Source organism: Sarcophilus harrisii, chromosome 2 (assembly GCF_902635505.1).
Source record: "Sarcophilus harrisii chromosome 2, mSarHar1.11, whole genome shotgun sequence".
Taxonomy (NCBI): domain Eukaryota; kingdom Metazoa; phylum Chordata; class Mammalia; order Dasyuromorphia; family Dasyuridae; genus Sarcophilus; species Sarcophilus harrisii.
The window spans coordinates 29,483,273-29,496,994 of NC_045427.1; the positions used below are offsets into that span (position 1 = coordinate 29,483,273).

The 13,722-nt window shown below is 35.8% G+C and overlaps 1 protein-coding gene across 1 annotated transcript in view; it reads left to right on the forward strand.

Moving 5' to 3' along the window:
* The window catches only part of DNAH6 (dynein axonemal heavy chain 6), a 189,518-nt gene that overhangs the window by 14,159 nt on the left and 161,637 nt on the right, over window positions 1–13,722 (forward strand). Inside the window, exons 7-11 of the mRNA XM_031949760.1 lie at window positions 1,213–1,342; window positions 3,753–3,918; window positions 5,396–5,530; window positions 10,323–10,523; window positions 11,074–11,194. Coding sequence (XP_031805620.1) covers window positions 1,213–1,342; window positions 3,753–3,918; window positions 5,396–5,530; window positions 10,323–10,523; window positions 11,074–11,194 — 753 coding nt within the window. The remainder of the gene's footprint in view (window positions 1–1,212; window positions 1,343–3,752; window positions 3,919–5,395; window positions 5,531–10,322; window positions 10,524–11,073; window positions 11,195–13,722) is intronic.

Sequence of the window (13,722 nt, forward strand, 5' to 3'; positions counted from 1 at the left end):
AATGTGGTTTCAGCACTAATAGGTTAAAAAAGACAAGAGTGATATGATTGGGACAGAAGTGAAGAAACACTATTCTAGAAGCCAGGACTAATTCAGGTTTTACCAATAACTTGGACAAGTCTGTTTTCTGAGGCCATATTTGAACTTCCTGACTCCAGACTCAGTGCTCTAAACATTATGTAATGAATATGGGGCCCATGAATTAATGGAAGAAATATAGAATGTTTCTATGTAAACTGGACTACAAATATAAAAGGGAAGACAGTCCCTGATCCTAAGGAGATTATAGCTTAAGAGAAAATATATATTGGGGAGTGGTGACTAGAAAGTAGGATATTTTGGTTTGGAAAGTTACCAGGATGAAGTTAACAGATACATACTTCCAGAGGCAATAACCCTATTGATTTTTCATAACCCAATACTGAATGGGTCTAATCTTGAGAGTGATATCACATGGCATCCCATATAGTTATTCTGTTCCCCCATTAGAGTTGCCTTTGGGAAATCTCAAAAAACATCAGAAATAGATTTCTAATCCTACAGAAATAGAGGTAAATGAATTCCTAGCTTCCATGAAAAAAATTCATAGGATACAGGACAACTTTTATTTCATCTCTATGCTTAGCACAATGCTTAATACATAAGAGGTACTTAATTAATATGTACTAACTGACCAGTCTCACAGAAAATTTAGAAGCAGTACTGTTTCCTAGTGGATAAAGTGCCAGGTCTGAAGTCAAGAAAATATGTCACTAGCTGTATGACCCTAGAAAAGTCACTTCACCCAGTTTACCTCAGTTTCCTCCTCTGTAAAAATGAACTGGAGAAGATAATGACAAACCACTCTAGTACCTCTACAAGAAAACCTGAAATGGTATCTTAAAGAGTCAGGCTTGACTGAAAATAACTGAACAATAACTCCCTTTTCCTCCCAGAGCCTATACAATCCTCTAGACTAATAGCATAACTTTAACATTATAAAACACATGTTTTATGTGTGTTTGGACTTACATCAGGAGGGAATGAATTGGCCAATGAGCTAGCCCAATATTTTTATTTTGAAATTTTTTCTATCATATTTGTTTGGAATTTGAGTACCATTTCCTTCTATGATAATGGGAAAAAATAGACTATTTACTTGAAAGATCTTTTTCATTTTTCCCTTAAAAACACTATTTAACATTTAGCAACATGTTTTGTTATTTTCTTTAGAAGATACAGCAAGACCAAGTTCTCCAGGTATCATTGAACCAGGGGCTGAACGTGATGTTTATGGGGAACCTGAGAAAATGACTTATACAGAACAAGCCAGCAAAAGGCATCACTGCATACGGCTGACGTGGTTGGTAGCTCTTTTCCCCATAAATGCAAATTGTACTGTTTATTTTCTACAGTTTTCACTCAAAAATAAATCATTCTCCTATCAAGTTTCAGTAACAGTAAAGAGGCAGCATCTGTATAACAATTTTAATTCAGCTAGAAGTCTACTGCCCTCAGAAATGAGGTGCAAAGATAGATAGATAGATAGATAAACAGACGGATGGATGAATGGATGGATGGATGGATGTGTGGATGGATGGAAGCAAAGTAGAGGTCAAAACAAAGAGTCATTAGATAGTTAGGAGCCCACTAGTGGGGGCTCCTGTGATCTCCCTGACCTAATGGAAATGGTATGTAATAAAAAGAATACTGGATTTGGGGTCATGAAAAACTGAGTCTTAATTTGAACAGAGACTCTTATTAGCTATAAGTCCCTAAGTAAATCAATTAGTTTCAGCTTCAGTTTCCTTATTTGTAAAATAGGAAAAATTGTAGTTCCTATACTGTATAGCAGAATAACAACATCTTCCTTGTTCTATGTGAGTTTAGGTATTTATTGTAAAGATCCAAGAAGACAATACGCACAAAGCACTTTGTAATCATTAAGGTGCTGTATAAAAAGAAATGAGAATGATACTGATGCTTCCTGTTTGAAGCAGCCCAGATGGATCAGGGCTGATCCCTAGCATTGTCTTACTCAACTCTCAGCTCATGTGGATGAGGGGAAGTGCATCTGTACTAAATGATAATTTACTTCCACAAATATACTTAGGTATGATCATAGATTTAATACTTGAATGGATTTCAGAAACTATGTAGTCCAACTCTCTTATTTTATGGATGAAGAAATTGAGTCACAGAGAGTTGTATCCACCTGAGGACCCCCAGGTAAAAAAGGGCAGAGATGATCATTAACTATTTAATTACATACACTGAAGCACTGAATTACATCCATGTACATGTCAGTGTGTTGGGTGGGAAGGAAGGATTGCAGAGATAAACAAAATATGATTTTTTTTTTTCAAACTTTTCACCTCTAAAATGGGATAATAAGAGCACCTACCTTCCTAGGGCTGTTGTGAAGATCAAATGCAATAATATTTATAAACCACTTAGCACAGCTTGGCATTCAATGGACACCATATAATGCTAGCAAATTTAGAGTATAATTTAGAGATTGCTTGCATCTTTCTAGATTTCTTTGAAAGAACAAGAGTCACATAAGCTGAGTTGCACTGAATTTCCAGAGCATTTTCATGTCTGTTCTAAATCATTCAAGTCTTAAGGATTAGTGTGAATTGTCACTGTGATAAGAATAAACTATGCTGAGGGTTTTATTATATTCTTATGTTTAAAGGAGTGTGCACAGAATTTAAGCTGTTAGAGATTCCAGAGATCATCTGTTTTAAGCCTATAATTTTATAGATGGGGAAACAAACCCAAGCAATCACAAAATCGCAGAATCAAGGGAGACCTGAGAGGCTACTAGTCTTACTTGAGCTTGACTTTCTATACCATACCAAAGCAATAGTCTTTGGTTGAAAGCCTCTAGGAAGAGAGGATTCACTTCCTCGACTATAGGGAATGAATGAATAGCAAAGATGTAACTTGTGACCTAGTGTTCTATCTCCTATAACACACATTTGATTGGATGTTTGTCAAGATTGTGAGAAAGAACTAAATTCAGATGAACTGCATTTGTCAGGATAAAAATGCCTTAAAAAAAACTACATATAAGCTTATCTTGTTTCCTGTAAATACAACTGGATTTTACTGGACATAATTAATTTAATTAATTAATTTATTTGATTTGAAAACCTAGATAGAGGACAAGACAATGTACTCCTTGGCACTCAGGAGCTGGATGGAGTTAGCCAGTTGGAGGTGCCCAGGAGGTCTCAGGTGACAGTTCCTCTGGGTCAAGGGTGGTGAAGGACACCTTACCAGATGGAACACTACTAAGTGGGACAGGTGGAAGTAAAAATGGAACAGTGGCTGGAGTAGGTTGGTCTCAGGGTATGGACCTAAGTAGTGATTTCAAAGTTTTATCCTTTTATTGGTTTTGTTTTATTTAAAACTTAAAAAAACTTTTTTTATTAAATTTTTCTCCCCGTGCCCTTCCCTCCTCTTCTCTTTCCATTGTAAAAATAAAACCAAAAAACTTATAGCAAATAATGACTCCATGATAATATTGCAGAATGATGTTGATTCATACAATATATAGGATTTTAGAATTCTTAAGGGTATCTTTTATCTCTTCTTTAGGGGTCAGGCTTTTTTTCTGGAAGAATATGTCTAAAATCATAATATGGTTATAACAGAAGTCAATAAAGAAAGCCTGATTTTTATTTCAGATATTTGCCTTGTGTTCAAATTTTCAGGAACACATGCTGTATACAATGAGGTCAGGTTGTATTCTTTTCTCTTCCAAGCTTTATTCGTCTCACTGACTATCTAATTGTGAATACATTGCATGTGCTGACAGTCAACTCCATTAACACTCTTTTGAATTATCTTATGGAAAAATTAAAACTGACACCTCCAATTGAAGTTATCCAGAAATGGATTGAGGAGAAGATGGAAATAGTGGAAAAAAAGGTAGGATTAAAATGAAACTAAATGTGTTCATTAACCAGTTGGGTGCAGATGATATGGAGATGGGATGTTGGATATAGAAGAAATGACAGCATAATTCAAGAAAACCATTATGGATGGGTTAAAAATAATATATTTTGGAGTCCAAGTGTGCTGAGTAGAATATAATTGAGTATTTCAAATTTAAAAATCTGAAGTCAATTTGAACAAAATTTGACCAAGCAAGGGGAATAAGTGAAAGTTTTCTGCCTTTAAAGTATGCTTTATATAGTATCCTTGCAATAGGTGATAGACATGACTTAATCAAAAGAAGAGTAGATGAGAGAGTAAATACGCCAATTATCAGTGAGGGTTGTATAGTGTTTTTTCCTCTTAAATGTACCACTTGCTACCTCCCAGATTTGAAGTGCTCTTTGGGATCTTCAAGTAATCATGAGTTCCTACTCAATGGTCTTTCAGTTGCTGGACATATTAAAGGCACTTCAAGTCAGTAAAATGCATCATAAAGCAAGTTAAATAACAAAACATGAATTAGTATGTAGGACACCTAAACAGAGAGGGGCAAAATTTTCTTATGGCTCATGAAACAACAGGTGAATTCGATTTTTTCCCAGCCCTTCAGAAAAAGCTCACAGTTCATCTGAAGTCATGGCTGCCTGTTTTAATAGTATTAATTGTTGATCTTCCTTTGTTCTTGGAGAGGAGGGTGATTTCTTGAGCCATCCAGAGTCAATTGAGTTTAAGAGCAAGTCATAGATCAGGATGATTGACAATGGCCCAAGGTGCAGTGGCCTTTTAAAACTAAGGTCTTTCCCAAATCCCAGTTTGTCTGAGGTAAAACACTTTCAGTGATTTAAGGCTAGATAAGAATTGAAGTATATACAAAGGCTGTCTTTGGGTCCTAGAATCAGATTTCTGTCAGGAGAGTGATCACCACTAGGAGATTATTTTATTTGCTAATAGAGATCTTACAGATTCATTTTCCCCTTCACAAAATGGAAGTTCTTGACCACAAAATGAGCTGTCATTGATGACTTCGGTCATCAATGTGTGAATCTAGTGCTCAATCTCAAGTTTGCTTTTTCAAAGAATAAGACTGGAAGGGAGGACTTTCAGAGACTTAGATTCTCTGGAGAAGAGGGGTCATAGGCTGTTGGTTTTGGGAGCATCAGCCCAGTGAGGTCATAGAAATCCCAAAGACTACCTTTTTGTATACCATAGATGGCTTATATAAGTCAACAACAGCCAGGATTGATGAATACTTAAGTCAGTTGACTAAGTCCTTGGAAACCTGGTCACATTTCACATCAAAAATGATTTCCAAATAATGTCAAAATTTTTAAATTTAATTCAGTTATTTATTAACTGTTTTATTTTGTTATGGATATTATAATAAATAATAAACTATATCATATACATTTTCCTTCATTATTTTATCCTAATTTGTTGATCTGTATAATGTTACAATGTCCCTTTTTAGCCTGGTGTGGCAGCAGCATCAGTAGTAATGGCAGAAAGGATGGACGAGGATGAATCTCTCCTGCCCATGTTTGTTACGGAACTCATGCTGGAGATCCATGCTTTATATTTTGAGCCATCTTTGCAACATTTTCAGGTTTGTTTGAGAAAGTGCTTTTTAACTTGGCCTGATATGAGAAAATATGAGAAAACTCAGTATGTGAAAAAGCTGTGAATAGTTTTCCTATCTATTAATTGCCAATATAGTGGTTCCTCATATTGGGTATAAGAGAAATAGAAAATACTATTGGACAGCATCATGTCTAATGTAGGAAGCTTTCCAGATGTTTTAATTTGCTAGAAAAAAAAATGAAAGTCATGTGAAGATAACATGTTTAGCATATGTAAACATGCTTATGGGTCAGTGACATTCCTCTAAAAATGTTTTAATATATTATTTGAATGAAAATAATATCTCTTGAATGTATTGAAAAATTCTGTGTTTGAAAGGCTTGTGCATTTGTCTTTGAGAATGAATGAATTAGTGTTACTACAGAGATCTACTGTCAAAGCAATCATTTGTTTTAAATCGAGTTCATGGGATTTCAGAGTTGGAAGGGACCTTAGAGGTCTCCTGTTTGAACTCAGAGTGGAGTTCCCTGTCCACTATAATTGTTAAGTGGTCATGGAGCCTTTGCTTGAAATTCCCTGATAAGAGCGGTAACGACCCTATTCCCTATTTTCTGAGGGAGCCCATCATTGTCCACTGGTAGGAAGGTCTGTCTTACATCGAACCAAAATTCACATCTCTGCAAGAAGTTCCATATATCGCTCCCAATTTTTCCTCACTGAACAGAACAAATGCATCCTTCTTCAAGGGGGCAGATCTCCAGATACTCTCGCTTTCTGACTTGTGTTCTCCAGGAGAGCTTTTCTATTCCTTCAGCCCATCACAGAATCACATTTGACATGAACTTGAGGCTCTTCACATCCTTGAATGCTCTCCTTTGGCATTTCCCCAAGTTATCAGTGTTCTTCCTAGAGTGGTGTACACTCCGCTCACACAGTATTCAGATGTTGTCTGACCAGAGCAAACTAAGCAAAACAGTTGCCTCCTTGTTCCCTGTTCCTCTCGTCTCTTTCCCACAGCTCAAGATTACTTTACGTTTTTTTCATTGTCATTTCATATTTTTGACTCATTGAATTTGCAGTCCACTAAGACCCTCAAACCTTTTTTTGAGATTCCTTTTGGCAGCATCATTGCCCAGATAAATCACCAAAAGTGGGCAGCAATCTATTCTGACAAATCTCAAGAAGGTCTTTTTCATATCTTGTATGTAAATAAACTCAGTGAGACAGCAGACCTTTAGTATTATCCAATTGACAAACAATCACCATAACTTTCACTAGCCACTTTAGCTCTTATTCCAGTGTATTACTGTGTGATGCCTACCTGGCAACTTGAAAGGTTTTATTTTTGTATTTTGTGGGAGGCAATCAGAATTAAGTGATTCACCCAGAGTCACACAGCTGGTGAACAATAAATGTCTGAGGCTGGATTTGAACTCAGGATCCTCCTGTCATCAGGGCTGGTGCTCTCCCATTGTGCCACTTAATTCTCCCTACTTTTATATTTTTTAAAAGACAAAGAGTTGCTTTCTTTCTTTATCAAAAAATCTAGTCCACTCCCCTTCCTCAGGAGGAGCCTTAAATTTGTTTCTTAACTCCAAGTATTTAGTGGTCTTACTCTTTCCTTTCTACAGTTTCCCACCTTCCAGCCCTAGACCTAATCCATGAAACAAAAAAAAAAAATTCAAAGAAAGCCAAAAGGCTAAAAAACACAGACTTATAAGATATCTCTTAGCAAAAACAACCACCCTGGAAGACAGATCAAAGAGAAAAGAATTTATGAATAATCAAACTGTATATCAAGACCAAGAAGGAGGAGGGGGAAGAGGAGAGAGAGGGAGAGAGAGAGAGAGAAAGGGAGAAAGGGACTGAGGAACTGAGGGAGAGAGGATGAGAGGGAGGGAAGAAAGGAAGGAGGGAGAGGCAGAGATAGAGAGACAGAAAAAGACAGAAATAGAGCAGGAAAGAGAGAGCAAGGGAATGAGAGAGAGAGAGAGAGAGAGAGAGAGAGAGAGAGAGAGAGAGAGAGGAGAGAGAGAGAGAGAGAGAGAGAGAGAGGAGAGAGAGAGAGAGAGAGGGAGACAGAGAGACAGAAAGTCTAAATGACCAAATTTCAAGAAATCTTAAAATGATTCCAGTCTCTTAGAACCAGAGGACAACGTGGAAGAAGAAAGCCCCAACTGAAAACTCCTAGGAACACCATAGCCAAAATCCAAAGCATCTAATCAAAGAAAAATATTATAAACAGAACTACAAACAGAAAATACCTACATAGTCAGAAAGAATCCAAATACTTAGAAATCACAATCAAGATCACAAATGATTAAGTAACCACAGTCAGAAGGAACAGAAAGTTTGGAATACTATATTCCAAAAGACAAATGATATAGGCTTACAATCAAATATGACATATCCCACAAAATTAAATATCTTAACAGGGGGAGAAGTGGACCTTGAAATAAAATATGGGATTCCCAAACATTTTTCCTGAAAAGACTAAGTTGTAGAGAAATTCTGAAGTTCAAATCCATGAATTAAGAGCAACATAAAAATATAAACCAGAACAATCAGTGATAAAGGACTAAACAATCCTAAACTGCTTATGTTATAATCTGGAGAAATAATGTACATGTCCTCTGTGAGTCCTATTCTCAGGGGTGGTAGAGTAAGTCTAAATAGGTGCTGAGATAGGTGCATTCTTGAATGTTAAGGGAAGAGGGATAATACACTGTGGGTAGAGAAGGGAAAAGAAAATTAGGGGAAATTATGACACCTAATTAAGTTGCTCAGGTAGACATCTTACCACAAGTGGACATCAAACCTCATTCTCTGAATGGTTTAAGGAGAGAAGAATAGACAAATGCATGCTGGATACAAAAATATATTTTACTTAAGAGAGAAAGATGGAAAAAAAAGGGAGGAAGAAGGAGAATCAGAGTGAGGATAAATTGAGGGGAGGAATATTAAGGGAGGAATTAGTCCCAAGCAAAATCAATTCTAACTAAAGATATACAAAAATGTTAATAGTTCTTTTCAAGGTTGACAACTAAGGGTTGTGAGGGACAACTAAGTGGTGCAGTGGATAGAACAATAGTCCTGGAGTTAGGAGGACCCAAGTACCAATCTAGTCTCAGATATTTAACTAGCTGTATGACCCTGGGCATGTCACTTAACCCCAATTATCTTAAGAAAAAAAAAAGATAGAAATCTGAAAGCATACCTGTAAATTGAGGGATGCCTGAACAAATTATGATATATAAATGTGATAGAAAAGTTTTATACTCTAAGAAATAATGAAAGGAATCATTTCAGTGAAACTTGGGAAGAATTATATGAACTGACACAAGAAAATTAACAGAACCAAGCGCATGATTTACACCATAATACCAATGTGGTAAAAACAAACAATTTTGAAAAAAAAATAGAGACTCTGCTCAGTGTGATGACCAACCATGATTCCAGAAGATTAATGAGAAATGAAAGGACTGAGAGTGCAAAACAATACATATATTTTGGGGCACAGTCAATGAGGAAATATATTTTGTTTGATTGTGTGTGTGACAGAGGGTTTCTTTTTTTCTTTCATTCTCAATTGTGTGGATTGGGGGGGAATTGTGGGTAGATAGGAGTGAAGATAGATTTTTGCAGAATTTTAAAATAATAGGTAGTTTTTTTGTAAAAGAGATCCTCAATTCTTACCTTTCAGACTTTTTTATTTGATTGATTACAAGTCCTAAAAGCCACTCTCCTTTTTTTACCTCCATCTCCTCCTGTTAGTGCCTTCAATTCCTCTTCCCATCTAAGCCCCTATACCCTGCTTCTTGATCCTTATCCACTAACCTTTCACTTTGCCTGATCAATTGGTTTTACTCTTATTTTTCTTATTTACCTAACCTTACCCTTTTTTCCCCTTCACTTGAACCTTTCTCCTTTTTCTGCCAAAGACCTTCTCCCACTTTTCTCATTCTTTCCATCCTTTCTCCTCAAGTCTTCCAATTCTTGATCTTCTCTTCCTTAGGTTTTCCTCAAAAACCTCTTACTGATTCCTTTCAATTGAACCTTCTTGTGGTTGAGCCATTTTCCTTCATACTCTTATTGCAAACTTGTTATTTTCTCCCCAAATTTCTCCTCCCTGATTCCAGCTCTGGCCATCTTCACACTTTCAAAGCCTTCCAAATCCCCCTCAATTCTTCCTCCTCCTTTCAATTTGGCTAAAGTTTCTCTCTTTCCTCAGCCATTTCTGATCTACCTTGATTTTATAACTACTAGGTATTAGAAGCAAATGAAAATATGAAAATAGGTATTATGCCTATCCATCCTCTTACAAAACATAATAAGGACTTGGGTTTAGCCAGCGCTTTCATGAGCTCACAGTCTCATGATTAGCTTTGACAAAAATATAAATGAAACCTTAATTAATGAATTTTCTGATGCTTATTTGGGGACCATTATATAGTCACATTTCATATATATATCTGCTTTACTTGATTTTAAATTTAATATTGACACCTTAATTAATGAATTTTCTGATGCTTATATGGGGGTCATTATATAGTCACATTTCATATATATATACATATATATATATATCTGCTTTACTTGATTTTAAATTTAATATTAAGAACTCATTTCCAGTCAGTGATAAAACTTAACAAAGATCAGAAAGTTTCACACTTCTGTGAAAATTGATTCTATTGGGGAAATTTACATGCATGAGTTATGATTTATGGATTTATGAATGCTGAGTTATTGGGTTTTGTTTTGTTTTTGTCATTTAAAAGAAGCATTACAAATGGGTATGTCTTTGTCTTTCCTAACAGGAGGGCATTTCAGATACTATTGATCGATTTGAGTTCACTGTTCTATCAGTCCCTAATCTGGTACCTGATCCTTATTTTGATTCTTTCACCCGTCCTATTATTAACAATAAAATTGAAGAAAAGACTTGTGGAGAAGGTCCAAGTTTGTCAGTTGTGTTTGAAGATGACAGATACCTACACTCTATCATTTTTAAAATAAAGGTATATTTTTCTTTTGTTTTCCTACCAAATTAATGACAACTGACAGTGATTTCTCTCCTTGCCTTACCTGTGGCCATATTAATAATAATAGTTAACACTATGTGCTATGCATTGAGCTAAGCACTTTATAATTATCATCTCCTTTCATCTTGACAACCATAAGAGGTAGATGCTACTATTGTTCCTATTTTATAGATGAGAAAACAGGAAAACAGAGATTAAGTGATTTAGGATAACACAACTAGTAAATATCTGAGGCTGAATTTGAACTCAAGTTTTCCTGACCTGAATCCCAAAGTTCTACCCTTGCCTAATTTATAAATCTTGCCTAACTTATAAATACTATGATTTGAAACATCAGTGTCTGTTCCTCAACAACTGATCCCAGTCACTCTTCTTGGTTTTAAAGCCAATCAGGCTAATCTCTCCTTTATGACAGGAAGATGCTGATTTTCAAAGGCACTGCATTTTTTTCTTGCATTCACTAAAGTCACAGGCTCATAAAATGTGTGTTGTAATCCTCATTTTTATGTATTTGTTTAATCTTAAGGAAGCCATCAATTCTGCATTTGAAACTGCCAACATCTACGCAGCTACTTTTGAAAAGTTCCAATTGTTTTATAGGGATAATGAAAGCCTTGATTTAATAGCTCTGCAAAAAGAGGAACCTGGTAAGTTTTCTTACTACTCATTATTAATTATCAGATCAATTCTTAAGGTGCTTTAACTTGTTAGGATCTACTCCTTTTATTCTGCTCCCATAGATTCTGAGAGTCCGGGACCTCTTCTCTGTACAATGAAGCACTGGAGAATTTTAGTGGGGCTCAGGTCATCTCTACCTTTGAAAAATTATGTTGGACTAAAAATCGTGGCTCAAGAAGTAGCCTGAAATCAGACCCCTAGTAGAATTGGCTTGGCTATTACAGAGTAATTAGAAATTGGGAGAGAGGGATTTGCCATTTAAGGTGCAACTACTTGTCTCCTTGATTCCTTTCCCCTCCAAATAAAACTGTTATAAGTATGGAGTATTCTCCCCACTGTTATTTTCTCCCCAAATTTCTCCTCCCCGATTCCAGCTCTGGCCTTCTTCACACTTTCAAAGCCTTCCAAATCCCCCTCAATTCTTCCTCCTCCTTTCAATTTGGGCTAAAGTTTTTCTCTTTCCTCGGCCACTTCTGATCTACCTTGATTTTATAACTAATAGGTATTAGAAGCAAATGAAAATATGAAAATAGGTATTGTGCCCATCCATCCTCCATAAGTATGGAGTATTCTGAATCCCAGAGATGAACAGGGTCATGAAACTGAAGGAAAATAATCTTGGTATGGGGCAGCAAGATATTGCCCATGGTAAATGCTAGAGAGCATTTTAGGGCTACTGTCATTTGTTATAGTAGACAAGTGAGATCCAAAGAGGACAGAAACCCTTCAATTTATTATTTGTTATTCATTTTTTTCAGTTGTGTACAACTCTTAGTGATCTTATTTGAAGTTTTCCTGGCAAACATATGGGAGAGGTTGGTCATTTCCTTTTCCAGCTCATTTTACAGATAAGGAAAGTGAGTCAAAGGGTGATGTGACTTGCTGAGGGTCACACAGCTAGAGAGTGTCTTAGCTAGATTTGAACTCATGTTTTCCTGACTCCAGGCCCAATCTTCTATCCACTGCACCACTTGGATGCCCTCTTTCTTATAAGAACCAAAAAAATCAGTCCTCTAGAGCAATGGTCTCCAAGCTTTTGATTATTTGTCCTGTTTGTTTGTTTGTTTGTTTTAACAGACTAAAACAAATAATTAAAAATATATATTACATATATATATTTTTTTACAAAATGAGCATACCCTCCTAATATAGTCATTCTTTATTTAGTAATAAATTACATATAGGTTTTACTGCACTAATGGTTTGTTGTAAGTCAGTGTTGTTGAGAAGAGAGATCCCCACAAAAAAGGGAAACAGATGCACAAGGGGAATCAAGACTAGTAAAAATCCTGAGAGTTTTTTCTAGGGTTGTTACCTAGGTCAACTAGGACTAGACATTAAGGAAAAGGAGTTGGCTCCTAGATGTGGTGAATAAATCAAGGCATTTGGGAATAATGCCGATTTACTGATGGATGGGGATACCTGGGAATTTGCAGCTAAAAGACCTTTCAAAAGAAAAGGCATTTGGGGTCACTACCATAGAGCTTACTTCAGTAGATGGGTGACTCAGGGGATTCAAGCCCTTCCATTAACTTCTTTATTGGGGGAGGTGAAAGTCCTTACATTAATTGGGATTCAATGCTATCAAATTTAAAAAAGAAGGCAGATGCTGGGATAAGGGAACCAGTATCCTGATCTTCTATATTTCTGGTTTTAAAAAATATACATGCAAAATTGGATGTGTTCCATTTTTTAATTATGTCTTTTGTTTTCTTTTATTATCTTCATTTCCAAATATATCCCTTCCTTCTGCTTCTCACACAGAAATTTCTTGTAACAAAAATTTTTTTAAAAGAGAAAAAAATGATTCAGCAAAACTAACCACTATATCACCTAAGTTTGAGAATATATTCAATATTCCACATTCCTAGTCCCCATTCCTGAAAAAAAAGGGGAGGGGGAGGAAGGTGAATTTTTTCATTTCATCTTTGGAGCTAGACTTTGTCATTATTATTATTACGTTTTATTCACTTTCATTTGTGTGTGTATGTGTCCTTTCTACATACATTATTGTGTCATCGTGCACGTTATTTAACTAGTTATGCATCAGTTCATTTAGGGTTTCTATACTTTTGTGAATCACTTTGTGTTTCAGCAATATTTCTTTATATTCATTTAAGGCAGTTTATTTTATCTTATTTTAATCCATTCCTCAATCCATATTGTTTCCAGATTGCAGCCATGAATATTTTGCTGTGTATTTCTTTCTCTCTTTGAAAAATGATAGTACATATCTAGTAGTAGCATCTAGGGATCAAAGTGTAAAGTAATTTTAGTTATTTTCTTAACATTATTCCAAATTGCCTCCCAGAATGGTTTGAATCATTTTATAGCTCCCCAAACAGCTTATCAGTGTGCCTGTCTTTCCCCAGTCCCTGCAGCATAGGCTATAAAAGTTGAATTATTGCTATTTATCTAACCATAGACACTAAAATGTAGCTTAAACTACATATAAAATTAATGCATGATGGGTTGAATATTTAAATCCTTAAAACTC